Source organism: Rhipicephalus microplus, chromosome 4 (genome assembly GCF_043290135.1).
Source record: "Rhipicephalus microplus isolate Deutch F79 chromosome 4, USDA_Rmic, whole genome shotgun sequence".
Lineage (NCBI taxonomy): Eukaryota > Metazoa > Arthropoda > Arachnida > Ixodida > Ixodidae > Rhipicephalus > Rhipicephalus microplus.
In genome coordinates this window covers 125,637,319-125,661,154 of record NC_134703.1, presented here as the reverse complement: position 1 = coordinate 125,661,154, position 23,836 = coordinate 125,637,319, and the positions used below count along the sequence as shown (strand labels likewise).

General features: G+C 47.6%; 2 protein-coding genes across 6 annotated transcripts in view; both read right to left on the bottom strand.

Annotated features, from left to right (window-relative positions):
* Positions 1-265: 265 nt before the first annotated feature.
* Positions 266-23,836, bottom strand: part of LOC119172351 (eukaryotic translation initiation factor 4B) — a 42,060-nt gene continuing 18,489 nt past the window's right edge. For 3 of the 5 annotated variants that reach the window (XM_037423412.2, XM_037423410.2, XM_037423413.2), the window contains exons 9-13: positions 22,223-22,499; positions 12,746-12,875; positions 8,522-8,588; positions 3,344-3,510; positions 266-1,687 (exon numbers count right to left, since the gene is read on the bottom strand). In XM_037423412.2, the coding sequence (XP_037279309.2) occupies positions 1,622-1,687; positions 3,344-3,510; positions 8,522-8,588; positions 12,746-12,875; positions 22,223-22,499 (707 nt within the window). In that variant the 3' untranslated portion in view covers positions 266-1,621. The remainder of the gene's footprint in view (positions 1,688-3,343; positions 3,511-8,521; positions 8,589-12,745; positions 12,876-22,222; positions 22,500-23,836) is intronic. The other 2 variants (XM_075893629.1, XM_037423414.2) reach the window with 1 other exon arrangement.
* LOC142814595 (uncharacterized) lies at positions 14,622-18,986 on the bottom strand. The gene is made up of 2 exons (XM_075893628.1): positions 16,745-18,986; positions 14,622-16,702 (listed from the first exon to the last, which is right to left on the bottom strand). The coding sequence occupies exons 1-2, from the start codon at positions 17,120-17,122 to the stop codon at positions 15,080-15,082; spliced, it is 2,001 nt and encodes a 666-aa protein (XP_075749743.1). The 5' UTR covers positions 17,123-18,986; the 3' UTR covers positions 14,622-15,079.

Sequence of the window (23,836 nt, the reverse complement as noted above, 5' to 3'; positions counted from 1 at the left end):
GGAGCAGCTAGAGTAGACTTCTCAGTGCCTATGCATTTGCTTGAGAGCTCCCATGCTGAAACAAGCACAATGAAACCTGGCAGACTGTCACTTGAGTGTGCTGGTTTACGAGCCACTCCTTTTGTTCCAGTAGGTACGAAGCTTCAAGATGCCATTTCATAGCAGTAACCTGGCCTTGCCAAATGCCGGATCTTGAGCCAAGCACTATCTGCTGTGGAGACAAAATGCACGGTAGTCCTAACATACTAGTGCTAAAAGAGGCACGTTATTCCACAAGCATAGCATTTACTTTTATTTCCTCAACCCAGCCGATGAAGAGGGAAGGAAAAATGCGGACATACTCTGTTGTACCAAAGACATCTGCATCTCGTGGATACACACCGCAGCATCAAGCGAAATCATTACATTAAGAAGTGTGATTATTTCTTCAATTAAAAAGTTATGTACACTGCTCCTCTACTAGACAACTACAAACCTTCAGTAGCTTTTTTTTTCCCCACGCTCACTTTTTCCTAGAAAAAGGGAGCAAACTTTGCACAACACTTGCCCACAGGCAAGAATCCAAGGCCCAAGATGATGCATCGTTTGCAGAAGACCATGGAGAAAAAGAAAAAAAGAAGTCACGCATTCATGCAATTGCACAAAAAATAAAAAGCAACAAAAACTACTCAGGTATGTACATGCCTCACGAGTACGTGCATAATGTTGCACACAGTGCACACCAGGGAAAAAAAAAAATCAGAATAGAAGTCCATTTGCATTTCTAATTAAAAAAAGAAAAAAAAAGGCCACTATGTTTCAAACACAACATTGTCAGCTGCTAGTGTCGTGGTTGTTTTTTGATCGGCAGCATGCAAGAGTCCCACATGCAGGGCTAAAGCTACACACTCGCGCTACAGCAGAGTGCCACAGCGTAGGCCTACTAGGCAGCCAGCCAGCCAACATAGCACCTATGGTAAACTAAGGCCAGTTGCCAAAAGAAAAGGTAACACAAGCCTGATTGTATATTTACAGCCTGCTCAAGAGAAGCTAAGGACTGCTCACATTCCCAAGCACAGCCACAGGCATGCCAGCGGTACACGCAAGTCGCCAAAAACCGGCACGACGTCGAGTAATAAATACGGAGCAACTTCTGGGTCCGAGAAACGAGGCAACCACAGTATGTATTGTCGGTAAAAAAAAAATCGCCTCGGAATTTCGGCTGTGTGTGTATGCCATGTGTTGCTGCTTTGTTGAGAACACACATGCTACTTTTCCTGGGATGGCAGCGATCCCACAGGCCGCGGAAAGACATCTCATGGCACGCACAAAGAAACAAATTAAAGCCTAAACGTGCTTAAAGAGCGAGGTGTTCGAAAGGTTCCTACGTGATAGCGAAATGAAGACATTGCAGGCAAGAAGGAAGAGAAAAAAAAATTTCTAGAAGCAACTGCGCATGAATGTTGTAAAAGAAAGAGAACACAGCTAGGTAAGAACTAGAAGATTGTGTGAGAGAGAGGGAGGTAAGGAGGAGAGCACTTTCTTAGCAAGAGTCACTATGCCAACGACGCTGCGAGCGTGAAGAGGAAGGTGCACAGGCATCATCGATGACGTCACAGTCAGCATTTTTTTTTCTCTACGTTTAGTCAGAGACTTCGTCTCCGTCTTCTTGCTGCAGATGCGCGTAGATATTTCGGCTTGTGTACACCTGCGCAGAGACAGGTAAAAGACGACGAGATGTTTACTATTAATTTCATTCGCCCTTCCCTCCAAATACTATGCATTTCACGCATTTGATCCTCACTTTCTAGTTGCACTTTCAAAAGCATTGGAACAGGGACAACTCAATGTTCTGGAGCCTTCCTTTGGCCAAGCCTCTGAAAGTACGACCCAATAAGTAGAGATCGATGATAGTTCACCATCAAGGATAGTTTCTTATGACATAAAAGTGACACCAAAGAGAAAAACAAACTATCTCTCTTAAATATTAGTACATGCAATTGCACAACATTTAGGGCATCACTGTTGATGTGAAAAAATGCTTGGTAATCTGGAAAAACTGCTTAAAGGCCGTTTCACACGACACAAAAAGTAGCGATTTTCAGTCTGCAAATTCGCTTGTAGCAAAAAAAAAAAAAAAAAAAAAAAAAAAAAAAAAAAAAAAAAAAAACACACATGCCAGTTTGCCCCCGCCGCAGCAGTTCACGGTGATGTTGGAAATTTTGGCTCTGATAGCAGCTATTTCTGTTCAGGACCCGTCGAAATAGGTCCGAGATTGCCAAGCTGTCAAAATTGCGTCGACGTGTTTGTTTTGATAATGGCTGTTGCGCGTTTCAAAGTGTAGTTAGATTGAGAAGTGTTCTCAAATGACGAAACACAAGTGCTCTTCGTTACCATTCATGGAAAATTAATAATATAACGCAGATTGTTCCATTATATTTGAAAAATTCTACAGTGTCTGCCACAACGAACGGTGGCAAGATATGTCGCTCACTGCTCCAGTCGCGAAGTGAAAATCGCGGACCATTTGTGGTTTATGTGAAATGAAATCGCCATTAGCTGCCATTGCGAACGCAGTGACTGGAGCGAAAGGAACAATTTTTTTGTTGCAATCGCGGCATGTGAAACAGCCTTAACGGGGGACATGCGTCTGAGGGGCTACCTCATCTATTATTGAATCAAATGCGACAAGAGTTTATAGGCTTACGCAGTTTGTTCTCCCGATCCTAAAAATGTTATTTTTTTGTGTAGCTTCATTAGTTCATTATATAATCAAGATAACAATCCCCAAAGTTAGTACTACAATAGAAAAATAACCACAAGTCAAAAATTTACAAATGACACAGGAATCAACAGTAGAAAGCACAAGCCACACTGCATTGGGAGCACTTTTTTGATTGGGTCAATACTCACTCGTGCACCATGGCGTGTAGCAGGTGTGCATGCGCTGATAAAGACTCAGAAACGCATTAAACACGCTAGAAACGAGCAATTACACGCTTTCGCAGGCCACGGCGTGCAAGCTCCCAATGCAGATGCTTGTGAGATCTATGGTACCATGTGACTACAGCGCCGCCGCTACTGTCACCAGCGGGAGAATCAGCAGAGATGCGGCGCGGCTGCCTCATTCATTCCACTACCTCCTTCTAGTACACTGCACCTAGGGTGCACTACTGACTGCAACACAGCTCGATCGGGATCAAATTTATTTATCATTACTCGCTTTCCTTAGCAGTTCACAGAGGGGCCATTCGTGGTAAATAAATTTGATCCCGATCACGCATGATCGCGATATATGTGACCATATGGCACTGAAAGAAAAGGTACTTCTAGTTACAAGCAGCAACTAACAAACAGCACTCACTACTTCTTTGCCGTCGTCGCTCTTGTGGCCGGAAGTGAGCTCTTGTTTGGAAAACGGCCTCTCGCCGCCGTTACGTGTAGAGGGGCCATCCCTTGGCCCGCTGCCACCGGAGTCTGGTCGTCGAATGCGGTCGGCTGGAGGTCGCTTTGCCAAGTCTCCTGGTTCGCCTAACACGTAACAACAGGACAAACCACTAAGTACAATCGAACCCTCATAATATATCGCGACAGTCAGCCTTGCCCGAAAAACGGGTACAAACTGCCTGAATAAGCCCACACGGCAGGACCTTCTGCCTCTGCAATGAGGGTAGATTAAAATCACGGCACGACCTTCTGCCTCTGCAATGAGAGTAGATTAAATTATTGTTGCCAGTGGTAGCTAATGGCAGTAATAATTAGTTGGAGGTCCGAGCAAATCTTCATTCTCAGGGGAGACACGGGCCTTGAAGGCCGAAAAATTTCCGAAAAATTGATTTTCTGAAGTACTTTTTAAAATAATATATAGTGCCTGACGAAGGTGTTTCTTAAATGGTATTGCTATGTAATGTGTATTTGTTGAGTGATTCAGTCTCAAAGTCAGTTTCGTGACTATTTGCCCTGGCAAAACCATCCAAAAACGGTCATATTCGCCGCCGCAACGACTGAGAACTACTCCAAGTAGCGCGTCCAGTTTGGTCTCATCTGAAAGCCGTATTCTTTTGTCTGTTCCTAGCGGAAGAACGCTTTTCGTCTAGCAACAACGAAGCTATCGCGAATAAAGAAAAACCAAATACTCGCACATCATTGGTGCGTTCCTATCACGTGGGGCAGTTCCCGGTTTCCTATTGGATGTCAAGGGATTCGTCTGCTATACAGCGGTATGCAATCCACCATTTTGTAAAAGGCTTAAGCGACGGGAGAGCGATCGGTGCGATGGCAGGCGGTCATCGAGAGTTACATACTGTTGATGTGTACGAAAAGAAGCGAGAACAGTGTTTGAGAGCATGCAGCGTCTTACCAGCGAAACCCTCTGTCGCCGAGAACACGGAAAAAAGCTGGCTGTGCTATCACGGATGCGATAGCCGGGACCAACGATCACGCGCGAAATCTGCGCGTTGGCACTTCCCTGGTTTTCAACCCTGAAAAAGTGGCCCTTGCGTGTCGTGCAAAGGACATTCAAAGGGACCTTTCGTCGACGTCAGCCTCACGACGCGAGCGGTCTGTTTTTTGAGTCTCGGAAGCGACCGCGACTCCTTCCAAACTGTTCACCGTCGTAAGCTGCTTTAGTGTATGAAGTGCGGTGTGTGTGGCGAACTAGCAGCATTTCCGAGAAAGATCAGCAATGTGGCATCGCCACAACACTTGTGCTGACGTGTGATGAGTGCAGAGAACCAGAAGTTGTACGGGGCTTGCTGGAAGCAGGGGTATGCGGCGCGCGGCCCATTTGAGATCAACGTGTTGAATGTTGCTAGGAGATGCAAAGAGGTATAAAAATTAAGTGACAGTGGGAATGATTCCTGCTACGTAGAAGGCTGCCGCGCACGTTACTGACGACTGGGCAAGCACCGCCAGAACGCCGTATGCTAGCATCAGCTGTATGATAGCAGAACATGTTGCGTCTACTGGGCACGCTATCGACTGGGATAAAGCCTGCATCACTGCCACGGAAAGAAAGTTGTTGCCACGATTGCACATGGAATCTCTGGCCGTTCAAACTACTGCGCATACGTTGAGCAGAATTACAGTTAAACCTCGTTATAACGAGACGGGCTATAACGAAATAATGCATATAACGAGCAAATCCTAATTCCCCTTGAATGTCCCCATACAAACCAATGTATTCAAAACCTCGTTTTAACGAGGCAAAATTTGCCTGTTTTAGGATATATAACGAACAAGTTTTGTTAGGAAGTAAAATTTTGAGCCGATGTCACGACAGTGCACAACGCGAATTTGAGACGGCGCTCAACGCGAGAACTGTATTTAGCAGTTCAAAACTCCCGCCACGCGCCCTCCAGCAACGCGCGGAAAGCAGACGGCACGCGCTGTTTCCGGAGGAGAGTTCGCTGCACGTACGCCGCTTGGCTACCATCGACAGCGGAGCGGTCCGCGAACGTCTCACCCTTTTCTTTTCTTTTGTGTCTTCTTTATATTCTCCCTCTCCCCTTTCTCATGGCGCTGAGGCGCGCTTCCTAGTCTTACATACCCCCTTCCCTTTGAGTAACCGGTTCCTAGAGGGCAGCGCAAAAGAGCGCCCCTTCCTCTTCACAGACACTTTCTCTGCAAGTGTTGTCGCTCGCCGACGTGAGCCGCGTTGCTTTTGCGTGCGTGTTTCTTCTCTTTTTCGATCGCTTCCGCCTTTTCTTTTATCCTGCTGCGCTCGTGATTCCAGCAACATGAATGCACCAGGCGGGAAGCGAAAGCGCATAACGCTACATCAAAAGGCGGCTATGATAAGAGCCGTCGAATCGGGGACCAAGAAAGGCAACGTGGCAAGAGACTTTGGCGTATCGACGAGCACACTGTCAACCATCTTGAGCAAGCAGGAGTCCATCATCGACGCTGCTGCACGTGGCGTGAAAGGAAGCGCTAAGAGGATGAGGGCACCTGCCTTTGAAGCGGTCGAAAGGGCCGTTTTTAAATGGTTCTTGGACACGCGGGCCAGGAATCTGCCGGTGAGCGGCGCCTTGCTGCAAGGAAAAGCGAGGGACTTCGCCTGCATCATGGGCTATGACAACTTCGTAGCAAGTTCAGGTTGGCTCCAACGCTTCAAGGAACGCCACGACATTGTCGGGAGAGCGGTCTGCGGCGAATCGCAATCTGTCGACGAAGCAGAGGCTACCAAGTGGGCCTGCCTGAAATGCAAGCTGTGTATTTTGAAGTGCATTAAAACAGGTGCATGACTTTTTTCCTTTTCATATCGGAATGCGGTTATTTTGTTGCATACCAACGTGCGGCGGGATGCTATTTCGCCCGCTATTTTTTTGGGGGTAAGTACAGTGCATAATATTTGCGGTAAATGCCCGCTACGGCTATAACGAAATATTGGTTATAACGAGCAAATAGCGGCGGCCCTCCAATTTCGTTATAACGAGGTTTAACTGTATTGGGACACTCCCCCCTGTGTACGCGCGATGTCTGCAACATGTGATGAAACATGCATAAGAAGAGCGCACTACGCCATTTGTGGTCACTGTGAACAACGCTCCCGTGTGGAGAGCCGAAACGTCTTTTTAAGTTTTGTGTTTCACCTTGGTCAGCGTTTTTGTTGTTTTGCACTAAGCTAGCATTATTACTGCACTAATTTACACTAATAACTGTTGAATATACATGCTCACCGTGTCCCTAAACTTCTTTTCTCGTTTTCTCAAAACATTTTTCATCAAGTCTCCAGGCCATTGCCCATAGTATCTTTTGATCTAGTGGTTGGATTTCGAAAGCTATACATTGACGAGTGCAACAAGACCAAAACATTGTGGTAATTTCATTGGGAACAGTGATGTAATTAATCATATAATTAGGCAACAGTTTCAGATTTATGACGAGTCTACTTGTTAAGACCATAACTCTTGAAAGAATGAAGCTAAAAATACAATTATGGCTTCTCAGCACCCTCTGTTCTTTACAGAACACTGCCATATCCAATTTGCAGCAACTTTTTATGAGCAAGCTGTCTGAACAGTGGGCAGAATGTACATTTATGGAACAGTCAATATTTTAAGATCTGGAAGTGACAGATGAAAACTAATTGCATATTTGTTTTCAGCTGTGAGAAATGCATATCACAAAATGTTCAGCTCTAAATACTTACGGCCGCGTCTTTCTCGAGGCGTTAGGAATTTTACTTGCGGGGCATAATTGAAAATAGAGATGTGTCGCACACATAGTGTCGCACAAATAGTGTTGTGTCGCACACTTGCAGGGTTCTGTGCTCGCGACATGCTCCGAGGATAGCCCAAATAAATCAGATTGTGGCCAAACACGGCAGAATGAACGAGAGTTTGATGCCATAAAGTAATGCATATGCTGATGAGGATTAGAGGGCACGTCCTACCATTTACCAGACTTTCTGAATCGACGAGTGTCGAATGTACAAGATCATACTGAATGATGAGGTTTAATAGATATGTGAGCATTCCTGAAGAAAAAAAAAAATTGTGGTACGCTTGGCGACAGAAATTCTAGAAGGTTAGGACAAAAACCAGTTGCTCTGATTGGATGAGCATCAAGCTGATGTCATGTACTTACGTGAATTTCTACTGAGCACTAGATTGAAAAACAGAACAGACACACACTTTGGAATGATGAAGAAAACACAGCTCAAACAGAGATAGAACAGAAATAAATGAATTTACACAAACAGGCAGAACAACCACTGTAGAACTAGTAATTGCTTTAGCTTGAACAAACATTAACTGGTGGAATTTCAAATACTCCCCCTACAATGTCACCAAGGTTTCTTTTGTGAAGCTAAGGACACTAATTATCACGCACACACCCAAAGCACAGGGACAGGCAACTCTTTTGCCTCAAGCAAATAGCCCTGACAGCCAGTTCTAAAAGGGGATGCTACCTTCTCAACAGTGCGCTGTTGAGAAGGTAGCAAAAAAACTGCAATTTTTCTCTCAGCAGCCTGCTCAGCATTCACACTATGTGGCGCCAAATCTGGGTACCCTTGAAATGTAGTTATGTGGGCTTGTCGGTGCATCTTCAAAACGCAGTATCTTAGCGCTGGTGAAGACTAAGACAACAAGGACGAGACACTGGCAAGCTGTTCATATATTGCTTTCCTGATTATTAGTTCTGCAACATTAGTATTGATGTAACCTCCTTCTACCGCTCATCTCAAATTGCCTTGAACAAGAAGCTCAACCTGCAAGCCATTGAAATACTTGCAGTAGAGGAGTCAAAGTTCTGCAACATTCTCACTATGATAAATGAAAGCTTGAAGAGATGGAAAAAAAAAAAGAAGACGTAGACACAGGGTGTGGCTGGAGCTGGAGTTTCAACAAGGAGACCTGTCTTCTTCAAAGCCTGGTGTCTTAGCACATGTGCGTACACACATCATACCCTCCCCTCCTAGCCAAACAACAGAGAAGGAAGTGGTAACAGAGCAGCGAACACAAGAAGAGAAGAGCGAGTTTTTTCTCGGTGTTCACGAACTTTTCCCCCTTTCACTTTCAATGTTGCAAACACTCACCTCGCACAGGTCCATCATAGCCAGCTTGAGAACCGTGCCGGCTACTTTGCGAATGCTGATCGCTGTCCTGCAAGTGAGGGACGAAGTTAATTTACAGGCTGTGTACGCAAAAGCAGCGGGCGAGTAAAGATAACAGTTGACCACAGTAAATGTGACCTGGACTAGAGTAATAAAACTGATTTAGCTATCCAGTGCGCTTGGATGCAAGAATGAAGAAAACCCAAGTGCACTGCTATCCAATTTGAGTGCAACTAACAAATCTCTTCATTACAATGAATCTCAATGATACGATTACGGTTGATACGAATTTCAAGGTTGCTTCGGATGGACTACATTATATAAAATACGTTGCGATTAGGCGCGATACAAATGGGTTCCCCAGCCACCGCAGATAATATGAACGCGCGATTGAACGCTGCACGCAAACGGCGAGACGCGGCTAGTCTGTGGGAAGAAGGCCCGTACGCACTTGGCCTGCACTAGCTCGCAAACCACATGATGTAAACAACTACAGTGGAATCTCGATGATACGCATTTTTCTGTGGTCCCTGCCGAGCCCCATTACTTTGCAATGCGCTAGAGTACGTTTGTTACGTATCGATTTTCTGCTCCCGTCGTTTGATACGAATGAACGCCGCCCCACTGACGGCAGCGAAATAGAACAGCGCTCAGTCGCGCGCCGGAATGCGTGCTGCACCGCCGGTTTGGCATTTTGCCAACGGTGCCTGCCAGCAGCGCGTGGCAGGCCTCCAACATCGGCGTGTGCAATATCGGAGACCTCAGAGACTGCTTGCGCCCTTTGATTTCGGTTTAGGTTTAGAGATGGCGCTGGTCACAAATTCCTTTCTCCCTCTTTTTTTTGGGTGCGGCGGCGCGGACGCGACGACGCGGCGGACTGCGCGGGGCAAGTGGGGCAGTGACGCTTTTGTTGCTGTTGTGCTTTTCCTCTTTCTCTGCGTGGCGATGGACGGAGTGGCTGCAGTGCTGTGCTTCGGGCCGCGTTCTTTTTGTTTGCGCCATTTTGCCTAGTCGCAACGAGCTATGTCTCGCAAGCGAAAAGCGCTCCCCTTTAAGGAGAAATTAGACATCCTTCGAAAGGTCGATGAGGATCCTAAGAGAAAGCGCACGGAGTTGGCTAAGTAGCTAGGCCTTGCAACGTCAACACTGAGCACAGTTGTTGGAGAGCGAGAGATCATAATGAAAAACGTGCTTTCGTTCAACGTCAACGCAAAGCAAGCGAAGACCGCTCAGCACGTGAAACTTGAAGAGACTCTCCTGACTTGGTTTAAAGAAGTAACCGCAGCTGGCGTAAATATTGATGGCAAAGTTTTGCGGGAGAAAGCCGGCGAGTTTGCACTTGCTCTGCATATCGACGGATTTCAGGCCTCAGGTGGGTGGTTGCAGCGCTTTAAGACTAGGCACGCTCTCGTTTACAAAAGCGTCTGCGGCGAAGCGAAAAAAGTTGATGAGGCAGTTGTCAGCGACTGGTTAGAGAAGCTGCCGTCACTCATTGCAGAGTATGAGCCTCGTGATGTTTTCAATGCTGATGAGGCAGGTCTCTTTTTTAACCTGCAACCCGAAAAGAGCCTCTGTTTAAAAGGCGAAGCATGCAGAGGAGGCAAAAAAAGCAAAGAGCATATTACTGTGCTCTTGTGCTGTAACGCCGACGGATCAGAAAAGCTTAAGCTGACCGTAGTCGGAAAGTTCCAAAAGCCCCGGTGCTTCAAGCGCGAGAGTCATTTGCCGTGCGTCTATCGCGCAAACAAAAAGGCGTGGATGACGGCGGCGTTGTTTGAAGAGTGTTTGTCACTCCTTGACAGGAGGATGGCTTGTAAGAATCGGAAGATTCTTCTTTTTCTTGACCAGTGCGCCGCCCACCCGAGGCAAGTAACGCTTCAGAACGTCAAACTCGTCTTTTTACCCGCAAATGCGACGACGCACCTGCAACCCCTTGACGCTGGGATTATTAAGAACGTGAAGCACCATTTTAAGAGCCTTCTTGTGCGTCGCCTACTCGCAAAAATTGACCGAAAGGACGAAGGTGACCTGAGAATAAGCCTCTTGGACGCCATCCATTTTATAGCTATGGCATGGGATGGGGCAACTCCGACTACCGTAGCGAACTGCTTCGGCAAATGCGGCTTCTTCGGGAGTCCAGAAGAGGTGCCCCCAGAGCCGGAAGATCCTACAATTGAGGACTGGGAACAGCTCAACGTCGAGTGCACATCTGATGATTTTTGCACGGCAGATGACAATCTCGCCACCTGTGGTGCGCGCACGGTCAAAGATATTGTTGAGGCCACGTGCGGGGCTGCCGATTCCAGCGATGATGGCGACGACATAAACGTGGGCGACGGCGAAGGACCACCACCGGCGGCTGAAACGCTGCACGCGCTCGACGTTCTGAGGCGCGCTGTGGCAGCGGATGAAGTCAGCGACGACACGTGCAGGCGTTTTTATGCTTTCGAACAAAGTCTACTAGGTGACCTGGCGAAGAAAAAGAGGCAGAAGGACATCAGAGACTTTTTCATCAAGAAATAAATGCTTTTTACGTACTTGTGCCTGGATGAGTTCACGGCCGACTCTTTGTTAATTTAGCTAGTTTTATTTGTTTCGATGATACGAATTTTGGCTAATACGAATATTTTTCCTGACCCCGTGAGATTCGTATCATCGAGATTCCACTTTAACCACATATTCCACATGGTGGCAAAGGCGTCAACAATGGCTCGCGTCTGCGCAATCGTAACTACCCACGCAGCCCGACAAAGCACATGACCTTGACAAGGAAGCGTTCCCCGAAACCCTGATTTGAACTACGATCGCCGAGAACACCGGAAGTACAAGAAGGTGCAGCAGCAGCGAGTCGGCATGCCCCAATTTGTCTCGCTTTTACCCTGCCAGCTGGATCCGTGGCGCCGCTGCCGGTGCATCCGCTCATGTCGTTTCTGCTGCCGTATCTCCTGAAACGTCTATACAGGTGTAAACAGTTTCTTTTCAGTGCCTTGAATGTATACCTAGAACTCGGTACGAAGTTCAATGCTAAGAAAAAACGGGCAAAATGGAAGCGGTGTAGGCGGCGGCGGTGGCATGTATAGACGTAGGTGGCATGGCGAAAAATGCCGCCACCAGCGCCCATACGGTCGCGCTGGCCAGAACTAGGTAGTGCGGTCTCAGCAGTCAACAAGCGAACGTGCGTAGTCCCTCCTCTTTCGTTGGTGTTGAGGCGCAGTTCCCCGATCATCAAGAACCCGACAAGCCTTTATTGTCAATCCAACATCCCTTCAGAAAAGTTGGAAGCCTATCAAAAGCGAACTGCAGGTACAACGCCAAATATGTTTCAGTTCATTTTAGCGTGCTGCAACTCGCAATTTAAGCGCCAGCAGCATGAGTGAGGAAACCGCGGGACTTCATTGAAAGCAGGAAAATTCAAAATACTTATTTTCACCAAGAAGTAGTTGACTCCAATAAAGTTCTTGCTCAACTCCACGATCAGCTTCAACTTATTTTTGTTCATACGAATTCTGGATGATACGAATGCTTTGTAAGCTCCCTTCGAATTCGTATTGTCCAGATTCTAGTGTACTACCATGGTTGAGATGGGTGCCCAAGACTACACTCACGACTTCACCAGTTCACCATGTGATGTACTGAAGAACCCACCTCCAGATGTGTAAGCAGTGAACACCCACAAAATGATCTTTTTGAAAGGCACATTTTTTAGACTGCCTTCTATTTTCTTTGCAACACCCAGATCACTCTTAAACTTATTTTTGTCGATACCAAATGCAGCATAACCAGACTTTTATTAAGTTATGCTGTAGAGTAGTGGACGGCTTCTATACTCTGCTTATGGACAATCCCTTTGAAAGTTTAATCAGCTCGTTAAAACCAATCTTCAAGACAAAAGAAGGCCATGCGATGCGTGACACGGCATCACTGAGTGATTGTAGTTAAGAAATGCTACTTGCCATCACTAATCAGTGTTACAACATTTGAGTGAGAAAGCCATTTTTTTCATACTTCAATAAAAAGGAATTCCTTATAGAAAACACTTTCGGCAACATCTACTGCAAGGTATTCTAAAACAAAACAATAAAAAAGAAACCAGCAAAAACCAGCATTACAGATCTGCAGCTGCACTACAACCCTCAAACAAACAAGCCCCCAACGAGGAAGCAAAGAGTTTTGCCACCATTGCTTTCTGGCAACAAGAACACTTACATTGCTGTACTGCCGTGACAGCGGTTGCCGCCCTCCGTCATCGTAAGAGTCCCGGCCAGACTCTGAGGAACGCCGCGATCGCCCAGACCCCGAGCCGACACTAGAGCGCCTCACCCGGTCGTCCTTGCGACTGAAAGAAAAGGCAAATAAAAGGAGTATACGAGCGAGTGAGCCTCATGCTGTACAAATAGCCTGCCCACAGATTATTAATAACAAGCACAGTGAAGTTATGGCAATGTGAACAATATTCATAAAGTAGAATAGATCAACTTTGTAGTTGCTGCCTGATACTGAAACTGAACCCACTCCTCATTAACATTGGGGAAGTGCCATCAAAATGCCTTAGTGATAACTATGCTGTATTAAAAAATAATGATAAAAAGTGAACCTGGCAGAGCTGCTGTTACAAAAGAAAACCTGCTTTTATATGCCAAATGTGATAAATATTTGTTCGCTATGCCAGAAATGCCCGAGAATGACCATTTCCTGCTGAGTCCAATGTAGAGGGAGCTGCACTGTTACATCACAAGTGTATAATAGTCCTTGTAGAATACATTTTTAATTGGCACCCCGTGACCACAAAAAAGAGTGGCCATACCAACTGTTAAGTAGCTTGACAATGGTATTAGTCTATGAAGTGACATTAACCCGATGTTGCCTTCCACCAGCAAAAACAAGGCCTTTGACATTTGAATACATTAATTTATAAAACAAATACTGCAGCACTAGACTAGCCCAGAGTTTAATTAAAAAATAACAAGACAGAATGTCGCCCAGTGCTCCCAAATTAAAGCGTGACAATTTAGGGTTAAAGGGGAACTCCGGTGCGTTTTCGACCATACTGAGATACAGTCGTTGACCGTTTTTTCAGACTCCAAATATTTGGACTTCTTGGATATTTCGTACTTCAAAAGTGCACTGTCAGGGTTCCCATAGGGCTAATGCATTTTTCTGACCGATTTTTCGGATGAATTCGCCCCACAAAGTTGGATTTTTCGGACTAAATCGTTTGTTTCGAGCCGCTCCATGAACCTGTATGGACACCCCCATGTTGGATTTTCTGCTGGCTTGACTAAGCTTAGTAGCTTAATTTTAAAATGGCTTTCCTGCCGCCAAGATTGGAAAGCAAACGTCATATTTCAGGTTTCGGAGGCCGTGTCTGCTATAAAAAACGTGGCACGGGACCATTTTCTCGTCTTCGGTCAGCCGAAGAGGTCAGCAGTGTCGTCATCGCACCGTACAGGGAGGAGGCGGAGCTGCGCAGTAGTGGAGTGAATGTGCTTGCCACAATGCCATTAGGGAGTTTAAGAATAACGCACTGCGAGCCCTTGCGATGCGGCCGCTGCCACTGAGCATGCGCCGTTACGCGTGCCGCCGTTTGCGACCTACCCGCAGGAAATCCAAAATAGTGTGCGGCGATCGCGGCCCGCGAAGTGTTGTGTGTAGCTTCCGTGCATTTGATATTGCGGTCAGGGCGAATCTCCCTAGACCTTTCCCTAGGGGGAGCAAACGCTATTCTAGATGATAGTTATAGCGCGAGAACAGAACAACGACGCAGAGACAAGAAGGACACGAGCGCTAACTTCCTACAGTGAAACCTCGTTAAACCGTAGTTGGCCGGAGCTTGGAAAAAGTACGTACTAAACGGTAGTACTGCTTAACCGAAATAGCGTCAGGTCGCTAACTTACCTGTCAAAAAAAGAAACCTTCAGGGAGTGCGATGAAAGAACAAAAAAAAAAAAAGTGCAGTTTTACTTGCCACGTCCCCCCTTAAGGGGGCACGTGGCAAGTAAAACTAATTTTTTTATTAATGTACTGTTTGTGATGAAATTTGGTGTGTGTATGTGGATGATTGTGAGGATTCCAAATATGAAAACCGTTTTCAAATACCTCTTGTACTTTTTGAGTTACAAGCATAATTATACTAATTAATGCTCTTCGCACTTAAAGAGATAATTATTGCTAAATGAAATTATTTTTTCATATTATTATGTTCCCAAAGCATCAACTTGTGCAAAGAAGCTATTAGTTGATTTTTCTAGTTCTTGTAACCATAAATAAAATTTCCAAAACATGGATGTTGTTTTGCGCACACATCGCAGTAATTATAAAATGTGTTCTAAAAATTTTAAATGATGAGTAAGAAGAGAGATAAAGCTTTATTGCACTGCTAAAGGCCTCCTGAGCCTAGTGCAAAAAACGGAACGACTCTATCAGTCTTTGTTAGAAAATGACAGATGTTCTAGCGAAGGCACATAGGCGAAAATCAAGAGTTGAGAAAACTGACTTTGAAAGTTCACTCTTGTTTGGAAGTTCACAACATGCCTAAAACACTCAGAATCCTCCTGGGCAGTAATCCTGAGATGCTGTGGCCTTGGCCTCTGTAGAGCGCAACCCAGTTTTGCGCTTCTTTGTCGTGGAACAATGCGCCTTTTGAGCCCTCTTTACCCTTTTGGCATCCTTTTCGGCTGCTCGCCGCAAAGAGCAGTCTCCTGGATTGAAGCCCAGTTGAGCAGTGATCTCTTGCAGCGCACTCTTGCAGCCACCATTGAAACGGCAGACTGCATCTGCAACTGCACTTTCCACACTTCGAAGGGAGGCGAACTGGCTCTTGGACTGGAGTGACCAAATGAGGCTGTTCATACTCTCCACAGCGTTCTGGGTTTTTCCCTGCGCACACCTTTCAAGGAGCTCTTTGTTCGAGAGGCGCTTGTAGATTGGCAGCAGTGCCACTCGCACGTGAGGGGGCAGTTTATGTTTGTGAGGCGGCAGCGGCTCTCCCTTGGCCAATGCCTGATTGTGCGGGCACCAGGAGTCAGTCCCACTTGGGCACAGGTTGTGGTGTGGATCCTGGTCTGTGGATGTTGCATGGTAATAAGTGGCCATGATGGCCCTCTCCATGCCAGGAACATCGTTGGGGTGGCTCTTAATGGCCCAGCCATAATAATTCGTCAACTTCTTTATCAGGCCCTGCGTCAGCCGGCCTTTGCCACCCATGCTCAGTCCTCGGCCTTTGGATTTGTGCTCATCAAGAAGGTTGCGCAAGGAAGTGCCCATTCTTTTTTTCACATGGTTCACACACTCCTGTTTCTTAATCACCATGTAGCCATACACCTTGTCTTGCGTGAGGGCAAGGTACGTACGGCTGTCACCGTCGCAGAGCACATTGATGTATCGAAGCTTGTACTTGGTAAACGATCTTTCAAACATGATCCTAGCTGCTTCTACTTCCATTTGGCCTGCATTAGCATCGGTGTTCTTTTGGCACTGTGGCTTGTGTTTCTCAAGCCACTCCTCATAGTTGTCGTCACCAGGCTTGGGGCCAACAGCACAGCCTTGGCAGTAGTTGGACAGGACACAGTGGTCCAAGACCAAGCCTGTGTACAGCTCGATTACACAGCCCACGCCAATATGACTTCTGTGCCCCCTCGTCATCCACGTGCCGTCGTAAATGACGTCAATGTTGCCTGGCACTCCTCCTAGGTCCTTGTAAATGTCATGCACCTTCTGTGCACTTTCTGCTTCAATGCGGGTGGCAGCTGATGTGGTGGCAGGGTGGCTGTACTTCCTTTGCAGTCTCTGGTAGGACTTGTGGTGCAGTGCTCGATGCGAAATGTCCATCGCAGAAAAAATGTCATTTATGGCAGATTGTTTCCTGCCAACTGACTGCACAGCCCTCAAAGCACGCACGTTTACCTCAAAGGGGTTCGTTTTTTGTTGCCCGGAGCACCTCGGGGACGACCACGCACTGTTCACTCTGCCACAATTGTCACAAAAAAGTTCCACCCTCGCCGCGAGTCCAAGGCAGTGCGTAGTCTCGAGGCGTATCGACCCTTCGTCGCACTTGTTGCACTTTACTGACGAAAGCAGACCGTTCAGCATATTCTTATTTACAATGAAGAATGTGGAGTCCTTACCGCCGTCATTTTCGTCGCAGCCTTCGTTCAGAAGCTCGAGCTTCCGCTTTGAAGCGGACTTCGATGCTACGGCATCCAAAACATCCCGCCTTGTCTGCGCCCGCTGCGCGATTTCTTCACTGCTCGGAATCTGGGCCGAAACTCGCGATAGAATGTTCGACGCGCGCACGCCCGGAGTTGCAACGGCTGCCGACGCGGTGCCACCGCAATCGGGTTCGCGAGAGCGTCCATCACGGTCGACGGCATCCGGCGGTCTGACATACGACGATGTGGCACCTTCCACACTCTCGGCCTCACAACAATCAGCGAAGGGTCCGAGTAGAGGCTCCGTGACGCTTGAAGAGCATGCTCCGTCCGGAACTGCGACTGGGACGGCAGCCGCAGTCGTCTGCCCTTTGTTCCAAGCTTTCCGACGCTTTCCGTACTTGTGGACGCTCCGGAACTTTTTTTGCGGCAACATAGCACCGCAGTATGAGCAAGCACTCAGAAGAGACCACCGATGTAACAAAGCTTGGTAAAAAAAGCACGCGAACTATCACAAAAACAGCAAACTGGCAAAAAACGAAGCGCACGCCGGATGATTCTCGACACGGCGGCCGCAGATGCGCTCGCGCTTCCAAGGTTGCCAAGGTGCGCGGCGCAGCTTTGACCAGTAAGAGGTCGCGCCTGCTACCACGTGACCCGCGCAGCCAATTGCCGTTCTTCGTTTTCGTTTTTTTACTTGCTCCTCGCGTTTTTATTTTCACTCGGCGAAATACGAGACCGCGACCATCGGGAAGCCGGCTTTCTCCTCTTTCCAAAGCTACCAAAATGGCGGCCCACGGTCAACAACTTGGCGCGTTTGTGCGGCGTGAACAACACCGTTTCAGGGGCTTTTTTTTCGCACTTTTCGGCGACTAGCCTCGGCAAAAACACTATTTGCGGGATTTGTGGCGCACGTTTCGCTGTAATATTTTAGAACAAGGAAGTGGAAGGTCTGAAGATTACAAAAAAAAATAAATCAGAAAATCGCATATTTTGACCAAAATCGGCACTTTACTTGCCGCGCCTCCCCTTAAAGATTGGGTTTACTGCACAGAAATAAGTATTTAAGCATGGCATTGCATTGTAAAATTTCGTTGAAGCGAAACAATCGAAGCAAAAGTGTTCATTGTGGCGACAATATGCATTGACTCATTTGAACTGCTGACGGGGAATCGTGAATTTTTCGTTGTAGCAGAAATTTCATTGAAGCGGTGTTCGCTGTAGCGGAGTTCTACCGTATTTACTCGCGTAATTCTCACACCCCCGACATCGCCCAACAAAATTACGATTAATTTTTTAATTATCGCACCCACAAAATTGGTGCAATAATGTCATCTGCTCGTTCCAGCCACTGATGATGATAGCGTGCACCGCCTGGCGCCATCTCCTAAGCATAGAGCTTACTATTATTGCACCAAAATTCAATCCGATCCAATCCAAAGTGGCAAGTGTGCATTGCCGAGTGATTTATATGTTGTGTCTGTAATCTTGCTACGTTCTGGGGTGATGTGGAAGCTACACGGCTGCTATCAAGTTGAAAGTGATTGATTATGCACTAAACAACGACAACAGGGCCGCCAGTAGGCCCTTCGGAGTAGATGAGTTTTGTGTTTGCAACTGGTGACGGCAGCTGGAAGCCACCGAGACATGTTGGGCCTTCCGCGTGCCCAAGACTGGGATTGATGGTGAACTTTATTTTTTCAGAAGGCAACTGCAAACGATTCTGTTATATGGCAATCAGCCCAACACTGAGGCCTTTCGCTTACCTTTTGCGGACTCCTGTTGAGCGACGAACAATACCGTTACGCCCGCAACGCCCACAAGCTTTGCATACGGTATTCCAATTCTCGGCTATTTGATTGCGCCCTTTGTGTCTCAAATAAATCTTGCCTTGTGTTGAACCTGTGCTTTTATTGTTCTGGCGTGAAAATCCCGACCTGCGGCCACTTAGTTTCCTTTTTCGCTTCGTACGTTTTCGTGGAAAGTTTTCCCCATGTGATTCTCGCACCCCCTAACTTTGCATCGGTTTTCCGCGCAAAAAAAAAAAAAAAAAAGTGAGAAGATTATACGAGTAAATACAGTTAAACCTCCTTATAACGAGCAAATCCTAATTACCCTTGAAAGTCCCCATACAAACCAATGTATTCAAAACCTCCTTTTAACGAGGCGAAATTTGCCTGTTATGGGATATAACGAACAAATTTTGTTAGGAAGTAATATTTTGAGCCGATGTCACGACAGTGCACAACGCCAATTTGAGACGGCGCGCAACGCGAGAACTGTATTTAGCAGTTTAAAACTCCCGCTACGCGCCCTCCAGCAACGCGCGCAAAGCAGATGGCACGCGCTGTTTCCGGAGGAGAGGTCGCTGCACGTGCGCCGCTTGGCTACCACCGACAGCGGAGCGCTTCGCAGCTCCGCGAACGTCTCGCCCTTTTTTCTTTTGTGTCTTCTTTATATTCTCCCTCTCCCCTTTCTCACGGCGCTGAGGCGCGCTTCCTAATCTTACATACCCCCTTCCCCTTGAGTAACCGGTTCCTAGAGGGCAGCGCAAAAGAGCGCCCCTTCTGCCCCTTCCTCTTCACAGTCACTTTCTCTGCAAGTGTTGTCGCTCGCCGACCTGAGCCGCATTGCTTTTGCGTGCGTGTTTCTTCTCTTTTTCGACCGCTTCCGCCTTATCTTTTATCGTGCTGCGCTCGTGATTCCAGCAACATGAATGCGCCAGGCGGTAAGCGGAAGCGCATAACGCTAGATCAGAAGGCGGCTATGATAAGAGCCATCGAATCGGGGACCAAGAAAGGCAACGTGGCAAGAGACTTTGGCGTATCGACGAGCCCACTGTCAACCATCTTGAGCAAGCAGGAGTCCATCATCGACGCTGCTGCACGTGGCGTGAAAGGAAGCGCTAAGAGGATGAGGGCACCTGCCTTTGAAGCGGTTGAAAGAGCCGTTTTTAAATGGTTCTTGGACATGCGGGCCGTGAATCTGCCAGTGAGCGGCGCCTTGCCGCAAAGAAAAGAGAGAGACTTGGCCTGCATCATGGGCTATGACAACTTCGTAGCAAGTTCGGGTTCGCTCCAACGCTTCGAGGAGCGCCACGACATTGTCGGGAGAGCGGTCTGTGGCGAATCGCAATCTGTCGACGAAGCAGAGGCTACCAAGTGGGCGAAAGAAAACATCGTGCGGCTGCTAAAAAAGTACAGCCCGGAGGATATTTTTAATGCAAACGAAACCGCTCTCTTTTTCAAGATGTTGCCGCACAAGACATTAGCCCTCAAAGGCGAGCCGTGCCATGGCGGCAAACAAAGTAAGCTGCGGATCACTGCGCTACTTTGTGCAAACATGCCCGGCTCTGAGAAGCTGCCAATTTTCGTAATTGGCAAAAGTGCATTCCCTCGCTGCTTTAAGGGGAAGAGGCAGCTCCCAGTCAAGTACGTAGCCAATCGCAAAGCCTGGATGACCAGAGAGATTTTTTCAAAATGGCTTTGCGAATGGGACGAGAAACTGGCAAAGGCGAACCGCAAGGTGTGCCTTGTTTTAGATAACAGCACCGCCCACCATACCGCTGCCATGTTTCAAAACATCGAGCTGCTGTTCCTTCCTGCAAACTGCACAGCAAAAATACAGCCACTTGACCAAGGCGTGATTATGTCGCTGAAGGCAGGTTACCGCAAGCAAGTGATAGACAAGCTTCTGCTCAACACGAGGATGAAGCGAGACGCCGATGTTGACTTGTACGCTGCACTTGAAATGCTTCAGGCGGCGTGGATGAGTGCGACGACGACCACGATCGCAAACTGCTTTCGACACGCCTCATTTGCCGCTGCACCAGACGCCGGCGATGAGCCATCAGACGAGCCCACTGTGCTGGACGGTTTTGCCACATCAGACGAAGTCGCTGCATCATGGACGACACTTCGTGACGCCGGTGTCGTGCCTGACAGCGAGTCGTTTTGCGACTATGTGAGTGCGGACTCGAAAGTGGTGGCAACGAAGCAGCTCCTGGATGACGATATCGTGCGCGCTGTCAGTGATCGTATAGAAACCAGTGACGAACTGTCGACGAACTCTGTCGACGAACAGGAGACAAACGTGCCGACGGCGTCGGAGGCATTAGACGCGGTGGACGTACTGCGCCGCTACTTCGGCGCTCACGAGGGCGGCGAAGATGGCTTGAACATTGCGGCCGCAGCTGAGCGAGCCATCGTTCGCACCAGGAAGATGCATCAACGTCCAATTACGGACTTCTTTGCAGCTAAGTCTGCCTGAAATGCAAGCTGTGTATTTTGAAGTGCATTAAAAAAGGTGCATAAATTTTTCTTTTTTATTTGGGAATGCGGTTATTTTGTTGCATACCACCGTGCGGCGTGATGCTATTTCGCCCGCTATTTTTTTTTGGGTAAGTACAGTGCATAATATTTGCAGTAAATGCCCGCTACGGCTACAACGAAATATTGGTTATAACGAGCAAATAGCGGCGGCCCTCCAATTTCGTTATAACGAGGTTTAACTGTACGGTATTGAGAGTCCTGCCATAGCTAGGGGGGTTCATTATGCCCAGGCATTTGTCAATCCTAATTAAGCAATGAACGATGAGTCAAAACAGAAATCAGAACAGCGAGCTGCTCTGTCCTTCATGGTAGGTATCGGATGATGTCACGAAATCCGCTACACCTCACCACAGGCTAGCTAGGGTGTAAACCTAGCTCATGTGCCTCTTCTGATGCGCGAAAAATCAATTGGCGATGTCATCCGACGCAGAATCAAGCTATTCCAGCTCGTCTGAACTAACCTGTAACAAGTTCAGCAATGATTGCGGCTACTACCCGAGTGTGGAAGCATCGTTTGTTGATTTCGGCCCACCGGCGGGCGGGTGAAGTATCTGACGTACCCCGAATCGATTCCTCGTTGCTCAATATTATAAGACGCGACATCAACGACGACTAACACGCTGTATGTAGCTGACTAAACTGAACTGTGCTTGCGTAGTCATCGCCTCATAGAAGAAAGCGTGCGCAGCATCGGTCTGCTGGGAAAGGTGTTTTTGGAAACGAGTAGGGACTTATGTCCCATACACAGGGTGGCTCGCATTCACAAGTGTGCTTCTAAAATCAGCTACCAATTTTAAAATTTGTTTAATGAAAAAATAAAAAAATGACTTACTACAGTACACTTTCCCACATACCGACAAGAACACGTGTTCAAATTTTTACTGATATGGTGAATAAAAAAAAAAAAAGGAGTTACCCTTCAAGTGATGCACATACTCTCGCTTCTAGTCTTCAGCTCGTGTAATATTGGTAAATTTTCAACTCTGAATGCTTACATCCAAACTAGCATTACCTCTAGCAACAAGATAAGGCTATGTTGAGCAATCACACATACACAAGTCACCATACTGAAAATTTTAAAGGAGTGTACATAAGCATGCGTACACAAGCAAGCTGCGAGCTCTGTACACAAGCATGTGTCTGCGTCTCGCTGACACGTGCTAACTGCCAGTAATTTGGCCATGATGTGAGTCACCAATACTGACCTGTCCTGAAAGGGTTCCCGGTCCCGGATCTGTCGGCGCTCTTCTTCCTCACGCTGCCGAGCAAGCCGTGCTTCGATCTCACGCTCTCGGGCAGCCGTATCCACGGGTCGCGCTCCGCCGAAAATGGCTGACGAGGCCTTAGGTGCAGGCTCGGGGGCCTTGGGCACGGCAGCGGCCTCCTTGTTCGCTTCCACGGGCACAGAGCGAGGCTTGAGCTGCAGCTTCTTGCGCTCCCGCGGCGCAGAGTCTGCAAAGCCAGAGGAATCTCCGGGCTTGTCTAAGATACGACACACTCGATTAGCCGGAGTCCCAGGTCATTTCTCGACACACAGAAGGTTACTTGACGAAAATCAGCCGCGCATTTTGTTGCACAAGCAGACATCAGAAATCACAGAGTAATCGCACATAAATAGCTGGGGCTACTGGGACCCATGAGCCGCTCTGTTGCAGATTAACCACACAAAAAAACAAGAACCGAAGAACACAAGGCACGGTGGTGGTGCCATAAATGCCATCCCAGCAAGAAGCATTGAATTCTCAGATTAGAAAAAAATCTCTTGGCTAACAGCAACCTTTGTAGCTATCTTTCCGGCAGAGTAAAACCATTTGCGAGTGAACCGAACAGAGCTTTAGAACAGAGCAACGTAAAGCTTTGCGTTTTTGTTGCGCATGCGTTGTACGCCAACCTCTTGCAGGCTCCTGTTGAGTGACGAACGGTGTTGCTACGCCCGCAACAGCTGCAAGCTTTGCGAATGCTATTCTAAAACTCTCTATTGAGGGACATGATATACAGTTGAACCCCTTTATAAGAAACACTGATAGAAGAGACATACGGGAATAAGAGACATCAGTGCGCCTACAATAAAATACATTTTGACAAGAAAAAGCATACGAGGTACCTTGCTTATACCATATCTCATATACAATACAGTTGAATCCCGCTACAACGAAACTGACGGGGCGGGCGCAAAATTTCGCTATCGCGGAAATTCGTTGTCGCGATATGATGAAATACATACGTGACACGGGACTTGCTGAAGCAAAAGAACAAGCTTTAATGCCAAAAATCGCTCAACTTCGCCTGTTTCCGCTTCTTGCCAAGCGATGGCACAACACGACTTTCGCACGCTGCCAGTAGAGCCATTGCTTCATCGTCGTCCTGCGACCCGATGCAACGCCTGATGATATCGAATGCGTCCAGCACCTGTGAAGTCGGTGGTAGTGCGGGATCACGTTGCGCGATTGTGTCATCATCGTCCGACGAAACACCGTCTTTCTGGACGCTTTTTATGATGTCTGTGTCCGTCATTTCCTCGCGCACCACCAAGCAAGAGTCGGCTTGCAAGAACTCGCTGATATGTACGTCGGCGGGCACATCACTTTCCTACAGGTCTGCCCAAGCGACTGCGATTTCTTCGTCCTGGTCCAGCAACCTGTCCTCATCGCTGTCTGCGTCGCCATCGTAAGCTTCAATCGCAGAATCGGAAGTCTCGGCGCACTGTACTGCGAATCCGGCATGGCGGAAGCAGTTCGCGACTACGGCGCTCCCCGTCTCGCACCACGAATCAGCGATCATTTGGAGCGCCATGAACAAGTCGATTTTCGTTTCGCGAC

Bases quoted from the DNA above. Each gene is read 5' to 3' on its own strand.
- LOC142814595 (XM_075893628.1), bottom strand. From the start codon at position 17,122: ATGTTGCCGCAAAAAAAGTTCCGGAGCGTCCACAAGTACGGAAAGCGT. The intron at 16,703-16,744 runs GTTTTGGATGCC...TCAAAGCGGAAG, and splicing joins GGGCGCAGACAAGGCGGGAT to CTCGAGCTTCTGAACGAAGG.